The sequence below is a fragment of the Balaenoptera ricei genome, chromosome 6, assembly GCF_028023285.1.
Source record: "Balaenoptera ricei isolate mBalRic1 chromosome 6, mBalRic1.hap2, whole genome shotgun sequence".
Classification (NCBI taxonomy): domain Eukaryota; kingdom Metazoa; phylum Chordata; class Mammalia; order Artiodactyla; family Balaenopteridae; genus Balaenoptera; species Balaenoptera ricei.
Window position 1 is genome coordinate 3,004,304 of NC_082644.1, and position 24,089 is coordinate 3,028,392.

At 39.6% G+C, this 24,089-nt stretch overlaps 1 protein-coding gene across 6 annotated transcripts in view; it reads left to right on the plus strand.

The window, feature by feature from the left end:
- Positions 1–24,089, plus strand: part of CLCN3 (chloride voltage-gated channel 3) — an 84,565-nt gene that overhangs the window by 18,623 nt on the left and 41,853 nt on the right. For 2 of the 6 annotated variants that reach the window (XM_059926742.1, XM_059926745.1), the window contains exon 1: positions 16,168–16,345. The exons of 3 other annotated variants lie outside the window; for them this stretch is intronic. In XM_059926742.1, the coding sequence (XP_059782725.1) occupies positions 16,267–16,345 (79 nt within the window). In that variant the 5' untranslated portion in view covers positions 16,168–16,266. Of the gene's footprint in view, positions 1–10,487; positions 10,596–16,167; positions 16,346–24,089 lie in introns of those variants that run through there. One more of the 6 variants, XM_059926744.1, reaches the window with a different exon arrangement.

Sequence of the window (24,089 nt, forward strand, 5' to 3'; positions counted from 1 at the left end):
ATTCTTATATCCCTCTTCGTCAGGCGTGAATTGTGAATAGTATGGTTTACTTGCTGTATCAGAAGTCACTCCCAGCTTTCTAGATTGTGTGTCAATGGTAGTGTCACAAACGGAGAGAGGAAGTGGGCAAGGAACGGTACCATCCAGAGGGCTCACTCCTGATTGCTTCTGTTTCCTGTCTATAGAGAACCTTAAACAAACTTTGGAAATACTAAATTCAAATGTCAGGTGTTACATTTTTTTCCAAGACTTTGGGACATATAATCACTGGGAATGGAATGCAGAGACATCACATAGATTGTTGTATTCTGTTTCACATATGTATCGCATCCTGAGCCTCAGAACTCAGAAACCACGTACAGCTGCATGGGCTGAGAGGTGGATTGTTCTGTTCTAGGTCTTGTGACCCTTCCACCTCTGCTCAAACTTAACTTACCTTACCTTCTGAGCTGTTACAAGAGATTCCAGCATTTTCATTTGAATATCTACTGTTAGATTTAGCTTTATTCAAAATGTTGTGATTTTATTTGTCACATACCCTCTGGGTGGTGTGTTTGTCAGAACTGTCTCTACTAGAAATTTCAGCAGGAAAGTCCTGGCGAAGTGGACGCAGAGGGACCATGCCAGAAGCTGGCTGGCCGTCGACAGGATGCCTCTTAGGATGTGGCCAAACCTCGCAGTCCAGGGCCCAGCCCTTTGTCCTGCAGACACAGAAGCATGGCATCAGCCCCAGGAAACTGGGCTGTGTCTTAGAAGTGGATTCATATTAACCAGGATCTTGTATCTTGTTAGGTAAAAGTGCTAATGTATTTACAGTGAGTAATATCCTAATGCTTTACTTCGTTTGAAAGAAAGGACGTAAAGCAGCGTATAAAGATACACAAAATTCAGTAATTAAGATAAGTATTTGAGAAGGCTGAAGCAAAGGGAAAACAGGTTGAAATGATGTAAAATGTAGAGATGAATGAGGCCAATGGATACTTATTAGTGATATACTACACTTTCTGAGGGGAGACTAGGAATTTGGCTCTAAGCTTTGTAGCAGCAAGTGAAATGAGGGAACCTGTTTAGTTAAGTGATTCACAGGGTTTATGAGAGAAAAACCCTCTCAGTTTCTCAGCAGAAGCCCTATTACTGATATTAAGATAATCCATTTTTGAGTAACATTATGAAGTGGTTCCTATCTATGTACTAGACTGATTTTCAAGACTATGCTTGGAGTAAACAGCAGTAATTTTCACAGGGCATTTGTGATAACATCCATCAGTATTGCTGACTTGAATCACAAGACCTAATTCCACAAGGGTACTGTATTATATGGTACAGGCATTGATTTTTTTTTTTTTTTTTTTTTTTAATTTTATAGCTACTTTATTTATTATTTATTTTTGGCTGTGTTGGGTCTTCGGTTCGTGCGAGGGCTTTCTCTAGTTGCGGCAAGCGGGGGCCACACTTCATCGCGGTGCGCGGGCCTTTCACTATCGCGGCCCCTCCCGTTGCCGTTGCGGGGCACAGGCTCCAGACGCACAGGCTCAGTAGTTGTGGCTCACGGGCCCAGCTGCTCCGTGACATGTGGGATCTTCCCAGACCAGGGCTCGAACCCGTGTCCCCTGCATTAACAGGCAGATTCTCAACCACTGCGCCACCAGGGAAGCCCCAGGCATTGATTATTTATGATGATCTGGCAGGATCCATAGATGTATTTTAGAGTATCTTGGAATAGATGGACAGTATGAAGAGTTTCAGAAGTCATCAAGGTATATTATTATTGTGATTTTTTTTTTGCTGAAGGTTTGATATATATTAGATAGCAGTGATTTTAGAATTATATTTCGGAATTATAACAGAGCTATTTACTTACATTCAGCTCGTTTTCCTTAAGAAGTTGAAAAGCCTAACAAAACCTAAGACTGAATAGAAGCCACTAGAAGGCCTCTTAATGAAAAGTGGGCAGGGTTGGGGGTCTTTGTTTTGCAAATAATTTTGTGCCTACTGGAAGTCATAGGTAAATGATTAACAGAAGGTCCAAAACTTATGTTCCATGTGACAAGGTCATGATGATTGCAGCTATGATAGATTTTAAAGGGAGTAGCTACCACAGACATTAAAAAAAAAAAAGTATCCACAAAATGCCTGGCTTTGACTAATATTTAAGTATACCTTTTAAGGCAATAGTTCTCAGACCTTTTGTTCTCAAGATCCCTTTCTATTCTTAAAAGATTATTGAAGACCCTAACAAGCTTTTTTTTTTTTTAAATGTAGGTTATAGCTATCAATATTTACCATATTAAAAATTAAATTTCAATCCTTTATTAATTCACTTAAAAATAACAATAGTTATATTATAACATTAATAACACCTTTTATGAAAAAATAACTGTTTTCCAAAGTAAAAATAAATTGAGTGAGAAGAGCCGTTTCTTGTTTTTGTAACTATCTCTAATGTCTGGCTTCATAGGAAACATCTAGATTCTTAGATCGGCTTCTTCATTCAACCTCGTGTAATGTGTTCAGTTGAAACCTATGAGAAATATGTAAGAAAATTTGGCCTTATACAAATATATAGTTAAAGAAGAAATAATTTCATAGCCTTTGCAGATCATTGTGGATATCCTTCTTTGATACTACACCCAAACTCGACAGAGGGTAATTTCTTAAAGGTTAATTGCAGTGTGGTCAGTGAACCCATACTAATGAACTTTCTGCGTTGCGTTACATTAAAATCCATTGGCCTATCTTGTGCTTTTGAGTGGATCTATTACCCATGCATGCTTTTATAATGTGTATTAGTCATTCGGAAATTGAGGCACTGATTTATCAGTTTGCTAGGGCTGTGGTAACAAAGTACCACAGACTGGGTGGCTTAAACGACAGAAGTTAATTTCCTCACAGTTCTGGAGTCTGAAGGTCCAAGATGGAGGTTTTGGCAGGGTTGTTGGTTTCTTCTGAGGCCTCTCTCCTTCGCTTGTAAATGGCAGTCTTCTCCCTGTGTCCTCACATGGTCTGTGTATATCTGTGTCCTAATCGCTTCTTCCTTGAGGGTGCTCGTCCTACTGGATTAGGCCCTGCCCCAGTGACCTTACTGAGCCTCAGTTACCTTTTTAAAGGCCTTACCTCCAAGTCTGGTCACATTCTGAGGTGCTGGAGGTGAGGGCTTTTATCGTACGCATTTGGTGGGACACGGTTCAGCCCATAATTCAGATTTATGCAGATCTTGCTAATGTTCATACATTTTATTACAGAAAACCAACAAGTCACATTTTGTTGCCACCAATCCCACAATCCCATCAGAAGTCTTTAAGTGCTGGGAAGCTGTCAGGCTCACATTGGTGAATACAAGTTTTCCAAAATTTAATTTTTGCTTTTCCTCAAGAAGGAACCATTGTTCCACGGTATACACAAAAAAAGGCTTTGTGTATTCTTCCCGTTAAAAGGATGTATACTCAAGAGTTGGCGATTTCGTAAAGTGAATAACTTTTACTGTTTTGTGAAGGACATTTGGAAGGGAAGCAGGCCTTTGTTCTCTGGTGGTAACATGGTGGTACAGAATACAGTACCTGCTGGTCCATCTTGGTGCCACTGCTTGGCTTCGTGCTAGGTGCCAGCCTTGTACCATAAATACTGTAGAGTGAAAAAGACACATACTGTTGTGTAGGCTCACTAACCCTCCCACCCCCACTCCGAGATTCCTGGGGCCTGTAAATAGGTTACTTTACATGGTAGAAGGACTTTCCAGTTTTGAGTAAGTGAGGAGTCTTGAGATGGAGCGATTTCTCTTGGATTATCTGGGTAGCTCCTTGCAAGGCGGAGGCAGGAGGCTGAGTCCGAGACCCGAGGCTGGGGTACTAAGAGGAAGGGGCCGCGGCCCAACTGGAGAAGGAAGCTGAAAAGGGCAAGGGAAGACGTCTCCCCCGGAGCCTCCAGAAGGAGCGCATCCCGGCAGACACCTTGATTGTACACGTCTGACTTCCGCAGCTGGAAGAGAACACATTTGTATTGTTTCAAACCACTCAGTTTGTGGCAGTCTGTTACAGTAGCAATAGGAAACTGGTGCAAATGTATCATTTCAGTCATACACAAATGTGTTATTATGAAAATGTTTCAACCCCACAGACCCCCTGAAAAAGATCTTGGGCATCTCCAGGGATCTGTGGGGCACACGTGACCATACTGTGAGAATTCTGACTTAAGATAAGCCAGCTGCAAAATGCACATTGGGTAACTGAATAAGGTGACTTGCTGTGTTGTATTATAAGCTATAAGAATGGAAGGGCTTATATAAAAAAAAGGGTAAAATCTGTCTGTATAATGTGATCCCAGTTCTCTTAAAATACTATATACACACACATACCCCGCACAAATTTGGAGGGAGATACACCAAAATAATGATTTTTTTCCCCTGGGTGATGGAATTTTTTTTTTTTTTAAATGCTTTGCAGTGTTTTCCAAATTGTCACCAATTTGTCTTCAGATTTATAAAACTGAGCCAAAACTTCCAACTCACTATAAGGTGTATTTGCCAATGTAGGAAGATAGAACATATTTCATGAATAGGTTAACTTGCTTTATAACTTAAAATTTAGCCATGTGGCAAATGGGCCTTCTTTGGTTCTCTCGTGCTGGGCGTTGTAAATGTCAGGTTGGGGCTTGTGCCTGGCCGGCATATCTCCAGGTCTTTGAACATGTTTCCTCTGCCTATAATACCAGTTAGTACATGTGCTTTGCTTCTCAGGTTACACCTCCCGCCCGTAGAAGGCCTTCCCTGACTTCTCAGGTTTGGCTTAGGGGCCTCTCCTGTGTTGTGAACTGTGTTGCTTCTGTTGTACGTTTGCTTTCTTGACTTTTCTTATTTGTTTTGGTTGTAGCTTGCCTTCCTCCTAGACTAAGCTCACTATCTTTCTGTCTAATTATCCTACTAATTTGTGTTGGCCTGTAAGTCATTTATTTTTCTGTCTGCATTGTTCTGTTTAGAGCTGATCCATTATGTACTGATGACATATCTTAACTCTTGATGAGCAATCTTATTTTCCTTATTTCTAAATTTTGTGGGGCTGGGATATTAGTGAACCGTGGACAGCCACGGATGCTGTTTATTTCATCCTCCCTTCTTACAGTGTTTAATATATTGGCATACATCCAGTAGAAGCGTGTTAAAAGTTTGCTACTTTATAAAATATTCATCTGTTTAACATATTAGCTAGTCTTATTTTATAGTGTTTTGGCGTCTTTTTTCCTTTTTTTTTATTGAACGAATATTGGTGTATTGAGAAAAGTTTTGGTTTAACGGGACTCCTGTGAAGCCAGTAGGATGTTCAGTGGAGTGGTAGGAACCGTCCTTCAGCCATGTTGTTACAGCTGTGTTGCACAGGGGCCCAAAGTGGCAGTGTCATCGCCATCCAGGAGGGAGAAGACACAGGATGGGATATACCGGCTGTGTTATGTCCAGCTCCCCGACGGCACTCACTGTCTTCACGTCTGTTTCTCGTTTTTCTTATCTGAAGAATGAAGACAAAATATCAAACCTATTCTACCCACCCAACTCAGATTAGTTTTGAAAACAAAACAGAAGAATATAGTAAAAGAAATGGTGCAAATGTTGCTATTATACCTGAGAGTCCTTTGTGGCAATTTTGGCTTGGGTGCTCAGAGGTTAAACTTACTTATACTTAGTGTAGCCATTAAACAGATTACATCATGACATTCACATAGATTATCCTGGGTTCACAATAATCTTATATGGTTAACTTGAGGGCTTAGTGATGACTTGGCTTGCCTTGGAGAAATGCTAATTCTAGACCTGGGGCAGGGAAAATACAAGATGAGCCCAGGGTATGTGTAGTATCAGAGGAAGGAAGTGCTCAAAAACAAAAAGATGAAGGCGTGTCAAAGGAACACTGGAACTAACCTGAGAGAGTACCTAGTGACCAAACCTGGAACCGTTTGAGCAAAAACCAATAAGGTAGAATTGGATTATAACCAAAGTGTAAGATAAATATAAATGAGTACGTATACATACAAATAAATAAATGGGGGGAAAAAGACAAGTCTCCCATGTAGAATTCCAAATAATTTATGTAGCTATTCCACCCTCATGGAGGAGGAGCTTAATTCCTACCTCCTTCTCCTTTGAGGGTGGGCTAGACTTAGTGACTTACTTCCAAAGAATAGAGGAGGAAATATGGTAACTCTGCAGTGGAGAAAGGTGGCGAACACTGTTATAACCGAGTACTGGATGTTCCCACCAGCCCTGAGGCCATATGGATGTCACATACCCCCAGTATGCGACGAGAAGGGCACTTGCCTTTGTGATATTCTTTCCAAAGACCCGTAACCCCAGTCTAAGCACAAGAGAAACAATAGACAAAGCTAGACTGAGGGCATGTTTTGCAGGACAAGGTCATGAAAAACAAGGAAAGACTGAGAAACTGTCAAGACCAGAGGAGTGGAGGGAGACACATTGACTAAATGCAATGCGGTGCCCTGGATGGGACCCTGGAATAGAGACAAGACAGTAAAAGAGAAGCTGGTGAGCCAGAGAATGGCATGTCTGGGCTTGACTTAGTGGTAATGTATCAATGTCAGTTTCTTAGCTGAGAAGAATGTGCCCTGGACACGTAAGATGTTAACAGTCTGGGAAACTGAGTGAGAGGGCTTCAGGACCTCTTTGTACAATCTTTGCAACTTTTTTTTATAAATCTAAAATTAGTCCAAAGTAACGTTTATTGTAAAATATGAGTAGAAAAGAATTAACTTGTAAATAATAAAAGCAAATGTGCTTATTGCAAAAAATGTGAATGAGAAAAGGTAGTAAATTGAGATCACTCGTAATCCTACTACCCATGGATAGCTGATTGTTTTGGTATCTTTTTTCTAGACTTAATTCTATGTATATTCCATTCAGCAAATAATTCTTAGCCTCTTTTATGGGCCAGGCACCATGCCAGGAGCTCGGGATAGAGCAGCAAACAAGAATGATGTGAGTCTCTCTCACGGAGTCTGTGCTCTGCTGAGAGCGAGTGAGCGCCATTAAAATAAATGATAATTCCACAAGAACCAGTTACAGTGGTGTTGTGGGAAATGCTGTAAAGAAGCAGTACGGGCGTGAGGACATGTAGGGGGGAACCTAAGATGCACCATTGGAGGCGAGAACTGAAAAATGAGGGGTGGGGCAGGTGAGGGAGGGTGGAGTGGGGGCCCTGGGAGTTCGGGTACAGGTGCAGGTACAGGCGGGGGACCCTCAGGGAGGAAGGCGTTAGGAGCTGGGTGGGGAGGGGCTGAGGCTGAAGAGGTAGTTAAGCGAGGTTGAAATCCTGCATTTTAAGGTTTGGGTGCTTTTTCCTAAAGAGTGATGGGGGAGTGATATGTTAGTAATTTTAGAAGATTATTCGGCTGCTGTGTGAGCAGGTGGATTGGAAGGGAGCGGGAGCAGGGAAGGAAGTGTGGTCGGTCAAAGGGAGGTGGTGGTGCTCTGACGGGCAGAGGGACAGATGCAGAGCCGACGGGTTCAGTATAGCTTCTGAGGTGAAATCAGGCAGACGTGCTGATTGTTTGGATGTGGTGTGGGGGTGAAAGGAGACTTAAGTGTTCTGTATTCCTAGCGCATGAAGCTGGTAATGCCATGTATGAGGCGGGACCTTTTTCAGTTAATATTAAAAACATTGCCTTATGTTACAAAAGCTTACCTTAATAATTTTTAATGGTTGCATAATATTTGAATACATGAATGTATTCTAAATTCCCAGAAAAAATTACTGGGAGGAAGGCATTTATTAATATATGCTAATGTGTAGTGAATACAGTGGTTTGAAAATGGATGGTAGAATTGTTGCTAAAAACTCTAAATGCTGCTAAGACAGTTGGAGCTCGTTGCTTGCTGTGAATAAGAATAATGAAGTTCTTTGTTTGATGGCAGCTGCAGGTAGAAAACATTAATAAAGTAATCCAAGAGTAATTTTTTAGTGAACTCAGTTTCTTGCATGGAGATTTGTAAGCAGAAACAAATTACTGATAGTGTAAAGTTGTGGTATAGCTCAGAATCCAAGAAATGTATTCTGAGTTAGGATAATTTAACTTTGCTACAGCTTGTCAGAGGTTACGTTTGTGCATGATGTCATCAGTAGGTGACAAGTTGATTTTAGTTTCATCTGGCATCTACCGATGACATTGGTGGTATGGTTCTAATGAGTGAGGCGTTTGGCTCTAAAGTTGAATTTGGCAACATTAATTCAACCCTTTAAAAAACATGAAATGGTTACATCGTGAATCCTCAGTAAAGGGTTTTTTAGAAATTCTTAAAATCAAGTTAATAAAACACTGCCACTACCATTTAATGGCTGTCTGTCAGCAGAAGGTCAAAACTCTTTCAAACAGTCTACTCAGAATTATTTTTAGAAATGAGCAAATAATTCTAGGGTTCATCTGATACTTATTCTAAGCAATGTTCTTAATACATTTGACACCCTTCACATTCTGTTGCCAACTACCTTGTAAACATTTTCTGCACCTGTATTTCCTACTTAATATGTGTGGAGTAGGGGACTTCCCAAATTTGTGTGCTTGGATAAGGGTTAGGTCACACATTTAGGGAGAACTAACCCATACTAAGTTTATGAAGTGCTGTAATTCAAGATGTTACTAATGAACTAGGAAAAAGAACTTGGTATTGTAAAGTGGTGCCTTGATGAAATTAGCCTAAAATACCAATGGAAAGCCAATCAAATACTGGTTGGATATCCTCAGGAAGGTCATTGGAAAGAAGTGAGCTTAGTTTTGATTTTCATATATAGAGCCTGAGGATTTGTACCTCAAATGTCACCTGTAATTATTGTCATTGCTCCACGAAAAGAAGTCCATAGAAAGTTAACTAAAATTACTCAGTCAATGAATAATTGTTTGGTACGTGTACTCTACCCCTCTTACCCTAATGTCATGATGTAATGAATCGACTTTGTTCCTGTGCACGTAGAGCATTACTTATGAACTGTTCTTGGGAGAATTGAGAACATAGTCGGTTAAATCCCATTTTGTGTTGTGGTTCCAGTTAAAAATTTCAGTTGAAAAAGGCTTCAGGACTTATGAACTAAGCCTATAAAATCATCAGCTGAAGTAAATACATAAAATCGTAGGGAGTCTGTGGACCTGTTTAAACAGTTCTAAAACACTAACATTTAGAGGAAGTTCTTTGGAAGAATCTGTGCTTAGAACAAATGAAAGTCAGTGTAGATACTTATGAACCTGTTATCTGTAACTGATTGACACTGTAAATAAGATTTGACTAGAGGGGTTTAGGATAGGGAAGAAAAAAAGAATAATAAATCCACACTAAATGTTAGTAGAATTAGAGATATTTAGGATAAATTTCTAACTTTTCAGACTTTTGAATTGTGAAGTATAACACACGTCAGAAAAATGCGTAAAGCATACTTGTGCAGCTTAATGAATTATTACAAGGCAAGCACCTTTGCAACCCACTCAGGTTAAGAAAATAAAGGATTACTGTACTCCAGAAGCTTGCTGATCACAACCCCTTCCCTTTCCCTAGAGATAAATACTGTTTTCTCTTTGTCTAGTCACTTTTTTCGCTTTACTTTATGGTTTGATTGTCTAAGTATGCATCAATGGGATTATAATTTAGCTTTGCCCTGTTTTTGAAGGTTAAATAAATGGAATCATACAGTAAATATTTTTTTGTTTCTTGCTTTTTAAAAAATATTAATTAATTAATTTATTTATTTTTGGCTGCGTTGGGTCTTCGTTGCTGTGCTAGGGCTTTCTCTAGTTGCGGCGAGTGGGGGGGCTACTCTCCGTTGCGGTGCGCGGGCTCTTCATTGTGGTGGCTTCTCTTGTTGCAGAGCACGGGCTCTAGGCGTATGGGCTTCAGTAGTTGCGGCACATGGGCTCAGTAGTTGTGGCTCGTAGGCTCTAGAGCGCAGGCTCAGTAGTTGTAGTGCTTGGGCTTAGTTGCTCTGCAGCATGTGGGATCTTCCTGGACCAGGGCTCGAACCCGTGTCCCCTGCATTGGCAGGCAGATTTTTAACCACTGCGCCACCAGGGAAGCCCTGTTTCTTGCTTTTATGCAGCATGATTTTGAAGAATCTTCTTTGCTGCAAGTAGTAGCGTTTGTGATGTTGCTCTAGACTATATCATTCTTTTTTATAAATACACCACAGTGTACCTGCTCATTTTACTACTGATGGATCTTTGAGTTCTTAACAGTTTTTGGTGGGTACAGGCAGTGCTATTTTGAATACTATCCATGTATCCTAGTGGGTATGTGCACAAATTTCATTGGTCTGGGTGTGAACTTGTTGGGTCGTAGGCTATGTTCTCCATGGTGGTGTTCCACTTTACACTCAGGTAACCATGTATGAGAGCTTCCCTGGCTCCACATTCACTGACCACTTGATGATGTCCGACTTTTAAGTTTGTCCATCTGCTGGCTAGGTTATGGATTCTGATTGTGGTTTTAATTTGCATTTCCTTGGTAGCCAAAGAGATTCAGCGTCTTGTCATGCTGAAGAGCCATTTGAAAAAAATTTTTGAAGTACCTATTCAAGTCATTTGTTGATTTTTCTATTGGCGTATCTGTCTTAGAGGTATGTAAAAGTTATTTATTTTCTATAAACAAGCTTTTTGTTAAATGTGTTGTAAATATCTTTTATTCTGTGGATGGTATTTCACTCTCTGTCTTGGTCTGCTTGGGCTGCTATAACAAAAATACCACAGACTGGGTAGCTTCAACAACAGACATTGATTTCTCACAGTTCTAGAGGCCGGAAGTCTAAGATTGAGGCACTGGCTGACTCCGTGTCTGGTGAGAAGGAGCTGCTTCTGGTTCATAGTCTGCCATCTTTTTCTGTGTCCTCTAGGGAGCTCTCTGAGGTTTCTGTTATAAGGGCACTAACCCTATTCACGAGGGCTCCACCCTCATGATCCAGTCACCTCCAAATACCACTACATTGGGGATTCAATATATAAAATTTTTAGTTTTCAGTATATAAATTTTGGTGGGATACAAACATTCAGTTTATAACATTCTCCTAATGGACAGACTATGAACAGATGTTCTTAATTGTAATGTGGTCCTGTATCATAATCTTTTGTGTTATGGCTAATGCTTTTTGTTGTAAGAAAAATTTCCCTACCCTGAGGTCATGAAGGTATTTTTCCGTATTATTTTGTAAGAGCTTTATTTGCCTCTCACATTCAAGTCTGTAACCATCTGAGTGATTTTTGTGGGTGTGTATGGATAAAGGTGTATTTAATTTTTTTTTTTTCGTGGAGGTAGCCCATGGTACCAATGCTACTTACTAAGAAAACCATTTTCTTACCCACTCTTTTATAGAGCCACCTCTGATATATATCAGGGGTCATATGTAAAGGAGGGTCTATTTCTAGACTCCTTATTCTGTACTGTTGGTTATTTTTCTAGCTTTATGTCAAAAGCACTCTTTTAATCACTCTAACTTTATAAACAGTCTCAGTGTCTGGTAAAGCAAGTCCTCTCACCTTATCTTTAAGAGTGTCTTAATTATTCCTGGGCCTTTTCATTTCTATGTAAATTTTAGCTGAGTTTGTCACAGAAACGCCCTAATGTTTAGCTGAGTTTGTCACAGAAACGCCCTAGGGTTTGGGGTTTTGTTCTGTTTTTAAATTGAAGTATAGTTGATTTACAGTATTGTGTTAGTTCCTGTTTGGTTTTTTGATTGGCATTTTATTAAGTCTGTAGATCAGTTTGAATGTTTCAATTCATGAACATGATATACTTCTCCATATATTTGGGTCATTTTAAATGTCTTTAGTCTTCCCTGTTGACTTTTGTCTTCATTCTTTGTTACACTCATTTCTAGGTAATTTTTTAATGCTATTGCTATTTAATGCTGTTTTTATTTGGAAATTTAATACTTTATATGCTGGTATATTTTGAAATTCAGTTGTTGAATATTGATTTTTGAAAATTCATCAACTTTGTTCAACTCTTACTAATTCTAATGACTTATTTGTGATGTCTTTAAGATATAGTCATGTCATTGGCAAGCAGTGGCAATTTTGTTTCTTCCTAATCCTTATAGCTATCCCCTCCCCATCTGCCTTTGCTTGACTGCACTGGCTAGGACCTCTAGTAAACTGTTAAATGGTAATGGTGATTGCAAGTCTTTTTTTAAAGGAATTAAAAAAAAAAAAGTAGCGTGCAAATCCTAATCCAAAGAACATTGAGCCAAGTTCTGCATTGGGGTCTGTTTTAACTACTCTTCAGCTCTGGGTTGCTGTTTTTCTATATATATTGCATTATGTATGTCTGAAAGATAATAATTCTTTTAAAGGCTATTACATCTAAAAAATAAATAATTCCTTGTAATCAATGATCTTGTCTATTTCACATTTCCCCAGTTGTTTCATAAAAAATTGTACATTGAAACTGGTTGATATATCTTTTAAATCTTTAAAAAAAATCTATAGGGCTCCCCTTCCCTTTTTTTTTTTTTTTTTCCTTACTGTGTATTTGTTGAAGAAACGAACAGATCAGGTCATTTGCTTCCCATTTTGAGTTTTCCTGATTGTGTTGCTGAGCTGTCATTTAACATGTTTCTCTGTTTCCTGTATTTCCTGTGAATTGGCAGTTAGATCTAAAGATAAAAAACATTTTTGTTTTTTATTTTTTAAGCACTTCTAATGTTGTAGATTTCTTGGATCGTGTGGGTTCGGAGGGGCTTGAAGGTTGAACATTACATATAGTTATGTATGTGTTGTTATAGTGCATGGTTACAATCATATAATCATCCCCTGTGCCTCCCTGATTCTCACACCTCCAGAATCCCACATCAGTTTGAGGTTAGAATCGAGGGTGCATTTGGAAGTAGAAATACCTGTCCCTTTTGAAATTCTAAGTGCTTTTTTATGCTGCCACTTCAGTGTTTTGGTTCTTCAGAGGTTCAGTCCGGCGTGTCGACTAAAAAAAAAAAAAAAAAAAAAAAAAGCACAATGTGAGAGTTGTGAGTTAAGTTTTATTTGGGGCAAAATGAGGACTATAGCCCAGGAGACAGCATTTCAGAGAGCTCTGAGAAACTGCTCCAAAGAGTCTGGGGGCAACGTCAGTATATATGTGATTTTGGTGAAGGGGGAGTACATGCAGTCAAGCACATATTTTTTGCAGAAGGTTTGGTTTCTGCAAGTCACGAGGAGCATACGTCACCAAGAAAGATTTTAGTGCTTTTCTAGATACGAGGAGATGCAAGAACTGGGCTCATAAAATCTTCTCCTAAAAATATCTAACTATCTGAAGACCTGTTCTGCCAGTTTTCCCCAGAGCCCAGAGTGCCTGCCTCATTCCTCCTCTCCACCCTGAACTCCTTTCAGGGGGTGCTGAAGGTCAGCAGCCGCAGCGGCTCATGATTTGATCCTTGTAGAGGTAGATGGCAAGTGCCAATTTGTAGGTGACATGAGCATTCCCCTGCCCTGCCCCACAGCCGTGCCTAGGAATTCTTGAATTTGTCTTCTGCTCTCTTTAACTGTAATTCAGCCTCTTAGTCTGATAATACCTAATCTGTGTCCAAGTCCTCTTCGGTCACACCTTCCAGTTTACCTCTTCCCTTTCTAAAGTGTAATTGGAAAGCACCTCAGCCTGAATAATAATTCTTTTACTTTAGGAGAAAGTGGCAGCCATGGACCCCATAAGCATGAGAAATGTGTTCATTTCTGCAATTTTTTTTAATTTTCAGATTTATCATTACAAAAGTAATCATTTATTTCAAAATTAAATAAGTAATATATTTGTTTAAAACTTTTAAACAATGTAGAACTTTATATAAAGTAAAAACTGAATGTACCATCATCCTCCCCACTTCCACCTCATTCCTTCCTCAGTGATAATTGTTAAGTTTGGTATATCTCATTTTAAACTTAACTCTATACAGATACACGACATATTATATATACATGCATGCGTATACAAATGTTTTGTTCTTTAAAAATATTCAAAACTTTTTACTTATGCTACGAAACTTTTACCTATGCAACACTGTCAATCTATTTTATAGGGAAGGTATTCTTCCCCCTCTAGTTAGTGTTAGCTAGCTATCATTTTCATTTTTCCTGTATGACCAAGTTGTAAATCAGGAAAAACAGGTTAAGAGAGTGCCTACAAATTACCAGGAAAACTTGTAGATAGCTTTTCATTTTATAAAAAGGCATGGAAGGGGCTTCCCTGGTGGCGCAGTGGTTGAGAATCTGCCTGCCAATGCAGGGGACACGGGTTCGAGCCCTGGTCTGGGAGGATCCCACATGCCGCGGAGCAACTAGGCCCATGAGCCACAATTACTGAGCCTGCGGGTCTGGAGCCTGTGCTCCGCTAGAAGAGACGCCGCGATAGTGAGAGGCTTGCACACCGCGATGAAGAGTGGCCCCTGTTTGCCACAACTAGAGAAAGCCCTCATACAGAAACGAAGACCCAACACAGCCATAAATAAATTTTAAAAAAAAGGCATGGAAGGATGTAAGTAGTATAAAAACTAAATTATTTATAAATGCCTTATAGCTTATATTTTTAAAAGGTCTTATAATAGTAGAACTTAACACACCAAAGTACCAAAAAGGACCAAATTTATACTTAGTTAATTTAGCAAAGTTAGCTCTTTGTTTAAAAGTTCGCTTTCCTTGTTTAAAAAAATCATTTCGGGGGGTTGGGGTCTCGGACGGGACAGGGTCGTGCCAGGGCTGGGGACGGGGTTGGGGGAGGGTGGAGTTGCTGGGCTCTGACGCCTTTCTCCATGCAGAAAAAAGAAAAAAAATCATTTCCAAGAAAATTGGAAAAATACAGAAAATAGAAAGAGAAAGCCACCCGTGGTCATTTCATAAATGTTAATAGCCAGAATCAGAATTAGATGGAATAGTCCTATGGCAGTGACTAGTCTATATTCCTTTCCCAGAACCTTTTTTCCCAAATCCCAGGTGGGATTTTATAAGAAGGTATGTCTTTCTGAGGTTCAAACTTTTTGAAATATAAAAACTTTATTTAATCTAATTTTTAAAAAGTTCCCAAATAACTAAGATGTACTAGACGAATAGTCTAGTCTCTTTACTGCCATCTGAGTCCTCTCTTTCCTTCTCTTGCCCCCAATTCTCATATAAAATCATTGAATTGGAGTAGACCTTAGGGTTGGCACATTCAGTACTTAGGAAAACAAATTTTACAAAGCCTCTGAGTCCTGTGGAACTGCTTCTAATGAATAGCACATTTTTGATTAGTGGCATCGCCCCGCCATAGCTATTTCAGAAGGAGAATCTCCTAGTCTAGAGTAATCATCTGAGAGGCAGCTGTAAAAGTTTGAACTCAGCTTAAATGAGCATCACCTTTTTTTTTTTTTTTCTTTTGGTTGGAATGAAGTTTGAAACAAAAAGTTCCTTTATTTCTGAATTTCATAAAGTATCTAGCAAAGAGACAGAGTGCACTTTGAGACATATTTCACTAAAAGCCTTTTAATTTTATTTATTTTTTAGCACAACAAAAATCTTTGTGAGGTAGGAAAAGAAGTCAGGAGAGGAAATCTCCCACCTAGTACATCTCTTTTTGCATAGTTTCACAACTAGCTAAATTATTTACTTAAGATGTTAAGTTTCTTTCTCTTCAAACCTGGAATGTCTTACTAGCCAGTTCCTTGAAGGAAGGAAATAAGAGGCTGCTGAAGGGGATTAGTACCGATCCAGTTACTGAAATTTTGAATCCACAGTATAAGTCCGCATTAGTACATTTTAGATAATTAGGAATACGCTTTTAAACCCAAGTTTCTTGAAGCCTTTGGTATCTTCTAGGTCTTTATCTTTATGATTCACGTGACGTTACTACCTACAAATTAGTATATTTTTACTGTAAAATCACACGGCCTTATTAGAGTGTCGCTCGCATTTATCTCCATTAGGAATGAAAAGGTTCATGCGTTGTGGACACGCAGAATTTCCGTTCACAGCTCTGTGTCGGAAACCGAGAAGTACGGTTTCTGTCGCCGTCCTGTGGTTGCCCCCTTGCTGTGTAAGCTGTTTGGTCTGTCACCCCCGGGCTTAGTCACCGTCACACGTAGCAGGGCCTGCTTGATGGGGAGGCGAGCCCGTCGCTCTGGCAACCGTGGCACCTTGGTGACGTCAGCCCGCGGGGCTGCGCGCGCCGACCGGTCGGGCATGGCGGCTGCCCATCCTGCTGCGGCGGGGCTGCGGGGCGCGCGCGGGAGGTGAGCTCGCGAGCGTTCCCTCCGCGTCTTCCTGCGGACCTCGGCCATGGACGCCGCCTCCGACCCCTACCTGCCCTACGACGGGGGAGGAGACTGCATCCCCCTGCGGGAGTTGCACAGGCGAGGTAATGCGGGCGGGCGGCGGGGCTGCTCCCGGGCCGCGGGTGTCGAGGGCCTTGGAGGGTCCTGGTCCGGCTGTTCCCTGCGTGCGCATCGCGGCCGCCGTCACATCGCACCCCGGTCCTGCCGGGTGGCGCGGGCAGCGGCACTTCTCCACCGTAATTCATACCGTGAAATCCAGTGCGTGTCCCGGTGCCATTGGATTTCAGCTGCTGCCGGTTACCGTGGAGCCCCTGCACCCTAACGTCAGTTCCTAGGAGAAGCTCTACCTGCCTTTTAGAACACTTTCAAATGGCAGTAGAGAAGAACACTGTTTTATATGAATGTTTTTATTTAGCATGCATTCAGCTGATTAACTACATTGCCTTCCACAGGTATCTGGTAAAAATTTATATGATAAAAAGATATAGGATCATTTTTACACATCAGAAAAAATAAGAGTCAGTAGTTTGTAAAAGCCAGAAAAGCGCCCAGCATTCATGTAAGTCCTTCGGCAGGCACTGCCAGAACTGATTACGTGTTAATTAAACTGCCCTTTTTTCATTTTTCTTAAACTTATTATTCTGAAAATAGACTGGCAGTTCTAGAAAAAAAAACTGAACCTCAAGAAAAATCTCTTAGCTAGATGACTTCATTTATGAGCCACATTAGTTTGAATTTCCTGCATGATATTATGAACTCATTTTGTAAGTAAGGAAGTCATGATTTTCCTGAGCATATTTAGCCTCTTATTTAAAATATAGTTTGTATTCTGATAACACCTTTCTTTAGTATTAAGTTCCATTAGGATGAAAAAATGGTAATATATTTAACAAATACTTAATGGTTGACTTGTGTCTTCTAGACTATTTTAGGCTCTGAACAGTTGTAACATTATATATCCCATAGTATTCTGTTGTTAGTAAAAGTGTGCTTTTCAGATTTTGAGAAAAACTATATGAAGATCATGTTATATATTGTGCTTTCTCTTAGTTACCTTTTTAGTAAAATATACATATATATGTATATATAAATTATTTTAGAACATTTGGGGAAATACCTAAAGCATAAAGAAGAAAATTAAATTTTCTCATAATCTTAGCACCTAGAATTGTTGGGTTTGTTTGTTTTTCCAGTTCTAGTGTGTTCCTATGCTTTCCTTTTTTTCTGTGTTCCCATCATGCCTTTTCTGGTAGGGATTTCTTTAAACAGGAAGCAACATGAATGAATGGTGACTGTTCAGATGTCACAGTATTTGCTAATCAGTAATTAAGCTGTTTTCTTTGAGCTGTTTCAACCTCCGTTTGTTGATTTATAACAAACCAGAAGACCTGGGGTTGGGAAATATAAATTCCCAGTGTTAGCCATGGCAATCTTTGACATGACTTGGTGTATGGACCCCACCTCTGTATAAGGTGTGCAAGTAATAAGAAGTAAGCCAAAGCTTGTGTGCGAGTAGGCATGATTCCTGGTACGATTATTACTAAACTAGAAGCTTTTGGCTTCTATTATATTTTCACAAATAGTCCTTTAGGAACCTTGCTTAAGGTCTAAGTCAGTCTCACTCTTGGCAGCTCAGACGGGTTCCTTATCCCTTGACAAGACCTTCCTCAGCCAACCTAAGGCGTTTTGTTTGAGAGTAACACTGTGTCTTTGTGGTACAGGTCAGTTGGTTATTAGCTTCACTTGACCGTTCTGTAGCATCCTAGCATCTCTGGGTAACAGGTTATTTGTGTTCCATAATTTATGACCTTTTCTGTCCATGAGTCAAAACAAAGGAACTGGAGATGTGGAGACAAGCAGTTAACATGAATCAAGAAAAAGAATCAGCTTCCCTGTAAGGACAAAAGTACAATGACTAGAAATATCTCTTGGGACTGGGAAAGAGCGAAGAGGCAGATAACCCAAGTATAAAATTGTAAAGGATATCAGTGAAGGAAACATAGACTGTTTACTGAATCCCTGAGTGCTAGAGTTAGCAATTACCTTTGTGGAATAAATTAGATTTAATGCTCCTTGTCCAGGCAAGATGGTAAATATGACAGTTCCCACTTAAGGGAATAATACAGAGACTGGAAATGTATGTAGATTAAAAATAGAATTAGGGCTTCCCTGGTGGCGCAATGGTTAGGAATCTGCCTGCCAATGCAGGGGACACGGGTTCGAGCCCTGGTCCGGGAAGATCCCACATGCCGCGGAGCAACTAATAAGCCCGTGCGCCACAACTACTGAGCCTGCGCTGTAGAGCCCGCGAGCCACAACTACTGAAGCCCGCACGCCTAGAGCCCATGCTCCACAACAAGAGAAACCACCGCAACGAGAATCCCGCACACCGCAACGAAGAGCAGCCTCTGCGCGCCGCAACTAGAGAAAGCCTGCACGCAGCAGCGGAGATCCAGTACAGCCATAAATAAATAAATAAAATAAGTAAATTTATTTTAAAAAAATAGAATTAGTTAATATATTGTTGATGGATTAGAAATTAGAAATTAATATGACATTTTAGAAATAGTTATCTTTGGGGGTAAATTTCCTATCAGACACTATTAAGTTCTTTCATAAAATGTCTCTTCCATTTTCATCGGGGGTGGGGGGGGGAAGAAAAACCTTTGGTTTATTTGGATAGTTAGTTTTATACTCTGACTTTTTTCCTTATTTGTTCATGAAGTTTAGGTAGTTTGGAGGTTGAATTCTTTTTTATTCTGACAGGCCCTTATAGTGGATTTGATCTTTGGGACTTCCGGCATTTTTTGAATGTTGTTTCATTTGAAGCTTGTGTTGAGCTGTCTTGTGCGTATAAGGCACTCTCAGGTGCTGTGGAGAACTGGTGGGAGTAGTAATGGTGACGTTCATAAAAGCTGATACCTACATACTGTTCTAATAAGTGCTTTACATGTGTCAGTTCATTGAAGTGTAACAAATCATTTTAATCCCTGTCACAGGCTGTGAAGTAGGAACGGTTATAATCCCCATTTTCCTGTTGACAAAACTGAGGTAAAGAAATGTTCAAGAAAAGTCAGGATTCAGTGCAGATGATGAGACTCCTAGTCTGATCGTGGTGACATACTGCTTTGCACTGTGTATGTCCCTGTGATAACTTGGCATGTGCAGTCTGGTAGGAGCGTAAGAAGGCTTCCCAGGTTTACAGACAAACAAACAAAACCCCAAGGAAGCTAATTTCTCGCGAACGGTGCAGACTGCATGTTCTGTGAGTCTGTTTTTGGGGGGGCGGAGGGGTGGAGACCAGTCTTCTTTTGACAAGTGTTATCAAAGTCGGCCGAGTTTCCACGTCCACAGGGGATTTGATACGTGTTCCTGGTGGGGAGGATAGGCTAGTAAGTGCTCTGATGGGACCAGGTGCCTAGTATGTTGTTCCCTGATTAGTTTTGTTGTGTCACTGGGTCAGCTGAAGGGGTCCTATAGGAAGGTAGAAGAGTGCCAGATCCCAGAGGAACTTGAATGCTAGACTAATACTGGTCTTAAACCACAAGAGGTGTGGCTTTCCTTATGAAATAAAGTTTGAGGGTTTTTTGTTTTTTTTTTCCAATTTATTTTTTATTTTTTTTTGCTGTGCCGAGCGGCTTGCGGGATCTTAGTTCTCTGACCAGGAAATGAACCCAGGCCCAGAGCAGTGAAAGCGCTGAGTCCTAACCACTGGACCACCAGGGAATTCCCAAAGTTTTTTTTGTTTTGTTTCGTTTTTTAAAGTTTCTACCTGAAATCATTTCTTGACATCCATTAGCTCAGACATATATTTAAGTAAAGCTTTTTTCTTCCTATTATAATAGATGAATTTGTTTATTTTTATTCCCTCCTGAAAGTATCAGTAGTTAGCATTTTTTGCATGTTATTTGAAAATCCAGGTGTTAGATTCTTATTGCCATAGGGGCATTCTGTAGATTCTTTGTAAAATGATTTTAGGATTCAAGTCCTTATTGTACTTCTCTTACCTTTAATCTTCTAGCCAACTAGAAAATTAAATCTCTTCTTACAAATTAATTCATCTGATGTCAAAAAGTCTTTGTATTCTAAAATAATAGTATAAAACAAAGCCTGTCTTTAGATTTATTTTGCCCACAGTATATGAATTTAAAATCTTCAAGTAAATGTGTTTCTTATTACTATCTCTAGCTCTATTTTCTAAAATTAGCTGACACTTTTAGTATGATTAATTTTATACCATCTCATGGCTTGTTGTAAGTTAAAAATGCTTTGTGTTTCAAGATATCAAAACGTGAGCAGGTCTCTTGCCACGTAGATTAGGTTTGTGATTTTGGCTGTTTTCCCAGCATTGAGGTCTCTGTTTCGTGCTGACATGAGGCCCCAGGAGACTGGTGGCTTAAATTGTATTTTAAAGTTTTGTTTTTGTTTTTTAATAAACAGATGTTTAATTCGTAGTTTTTCAGTAGTCCTTTACAACCTTAACTAGGTCAAAGATGGATTTGCTTTAGTTTGTCAATTTATTCCCTCCGCCATTTAAGAGAGCAAATTCCATGAATCTTTTTATTCATGTAATCTACAAATCATCTTACGTGCAGAGATAATAAGTGAACATGGAACTTGTTTCCAGTTATACAGATGTCTTAATACCCAGTTTATCATCCCTACCTAAGAATGTGGCTTTTTATTTTGGGGTGTCAATAGAACAGAGAAGGAAACAGTGAATTGGGTAATTTAGCATTGCTACTTACTGGTCGTGTATCTTCTGTCAACTTCTTTGCCATTTGGTTTTAATTTCCAGTTGCCATTTAAATAGGTGGCAGTTAAGTATGACTGTGAATGGCAGAACAAATTTAAAGAGCAAATACTTTATTTATCATATTAATTTATCCAGCACATGTCCCGTTGACCACTTCCTAAGTACCAGCACTGTGCTGTTACACTTTTAATCTTCCATTTGGAAATCTGCTGACATTCTGGGACTTCCACTATCAACTTACAACACTCACTTTCCCCTCCCTCACCAGGGTGACCATTTCTTATCAGTAGGGTCACAGAAGGAGGAGAAAATCCACTGGGGACTAGACTTCCTGCTCTTAATACACAGATGAAACTGGGCTGTTGGGGAAATATGCAGAATTTTAGATTTCTGCCTGCCTTATTCCATAACTTAAAGTAAAAGCATATATGTTTTATATGTGTGTGATAGGACAGTAATCTGCCTATGAGCTTAAATGGCAGGGATCACTGCCCTCAAATCTTTTGAGATTGACCCCAGCGGTAATAAGCAATAGTCTTAGTAAACAAATATATACCTACTTTTGCATGTAGAACTATTATTTGGATATTCCCCTTTGAGAAAAGACTTAGACTGCGGAAGAAGTGTGATGGTGAAATTTACTAATAAATTAGTTCACTCTAAGGTGTAACAGTTGAGTACTATTTTTTTGTAGCTCAGTTCAGCAAATATATATTGAGGACTAGTCGGTGGGAATATAAAGGTTTTTATTTGTGGGAAAGCAGATAATTTCATTAATGTCTGTATTTCTCTAGTTCAGTGTTTGTCAAATTACAAGTTTCAGCATGTTGGGTTGTGACCAATATTTAAAAAAAAGAAAAAAAGAGGAAGGAAGGAAACAGAAAGTAAAAATACCAGCGTATATGCCAAAGAGTAAATATGCTAAACTTTGGTTTTACTTAGGTGCATATCTGTATACTGTGTCAGTGAGAAATATTTCTTGCTGTGGGCCACCGTTAAAAAAGTTTGAAAACCAGTTTCTAAGTAAACCCCTGGAGGGGCAGCTGGCTCTGCTTCCTGTGCCTAAGATGACTTTGGGACAACCTGAGGATGAGAATGGGATGTGTAATTGTCACTGACCTCTGCTGAAGCACAGGGATGTGAGTGCTGGTACCAAAGCAGTGCCAGTGGCAACTTGTGCAGCAGACTTGTGGTCTGGGGCCAAAGGCAGAGAGGGCTGGTGATGGTGAAGGGTTGGGTTGTATTAATTGTATGAGCGCTCAGTGCATGTGCGTAGGTGTTTTGGGAGAAGGCAGCATCAACAGTCTTAACCTATTCGCAGAGCAACAAGCAAACAAACCGTGAAGCTATTTTTAGGCAGTACTCATAGTGGTAAGAAATGCCTTTGGAATCGAACTACTTGAGTTTGAATCCATGTTCCACTACTTACTATGTGGCCCTGGGCATATCTCTTAACTCTCTGTGCCTGCCTTTTCTAATTTGTGAAATGGAGATCGTAATACCTATCTCCTGGGGTGGTTGTGAGGATTAAATGAGCTAATATATGTGAAGTGCTGAGAACACTGTCTAGCACACAGTAAGCACTCAATACACGTTAGTTCTTTTATCGTTAGTATTACACACAATGTCTGGCCTCTAGGTGGGAACGATTATCTTAATTCTGATGTAGTCTCGTTTATCTGTTTTTTCTTTTGCCACCTGTGCTTTGGTGTTTTATCTGCAAAACCATTGCCTCACCCAAGGTCACAAGGATTTACTCCTCTGTTTCCTTTTAAGAGTTTAATAATTTTAGCCCTTACATTTGGGTCTGTGATCCATTTTGAGTTAAGTTTCATGTATGGTGTGAGGTAGGTAGGGTCCAACTTCATTCTTTTACATATAGCTAGCCCATTGTCCCAGCATCGTTTATTGAAGAGACTATTCTTTTCCCATTGATGAAAATATTTCTTTAAATAGTAATATGACCAGAAAACTACTAGAGCTCATTAAAGAATTCGGTAAAGTTGCAGGATGTAAAATTAATACGCAGAAATCTGTTGCATTTCTATACACTAACAACAAAAGATCAGAAAGAGAAATTAAGGGAACAGTCCCATTTACCATCGCATCAAAAAGAATAAAATACCTAGGAATAAACTTATCTAGGGAAGCAAAAGACCTGTGCTCTGAAAACTGTTAAGAGGCTGGTGAAAGAAACTGAAGACAACATAAACAGATGGAAAAATACACCATGTTCTTGGATTGGAAGAATCAATATTGTCAAAATGACTATACTACCCATGGCAATCTATAGATTCAGTGCAATCCCTATCAAATTACCAATGTTAAAATTTGTATGGAAGTACAGAAGAACCCCGAATAGCCAAAGCAATCTTTAGAAAGAAAAATGGAGCTGGAGGGATCAGGCTCCCTGACTTCAGACCATACTACAAAGCTACAGTAATCAAAACAGTATGGTCCTGGTACAAAAACAGACATATAGATCAATGGAACAGGATGGAAAGCCCAGAAATAAATCCATGCACTTATGGTCAATTAATCAACAACAAAGGAGGCAAGAATATACAGTGGAGAAAAGACAGTCTCTTCAGTAAGTGGTGCTGGGAAAACTGGACAGCTACATGTAAAAAAATGAAATTAGAACATTCTGTAACACCATACACAAAAGTAAACTCAAAATGGATTAAAGACCTAAATGTAAGACCAGATACTCTAAAACTTCTAGAGGAAAACATAGGCAGAACACTCTGACATACATCATAACAGTATCTTTTTGGATCCATCTCCTAGAGCAATGGAAGTAAAAACAAAAATAAACAAATGGGACCTAATTAAACTTAAAAGCTTTAGCACAGCAAAGGAAACCATAAACAAAATGAAAAGGAAACCTACAGAATGGGAGAAAATATTTGCAAACAATTTGACAAGGGATTAATCTCCAAAATATACAAACAGCTCATACAGTTCAATATCAAAAAAAACCACAACCCATTCAAAAAATAGGCAGAAGATCTAAATAGACATTTCTCCAAAGAAGACATACAGATAGACAAAAAGCACATGAAAAGATG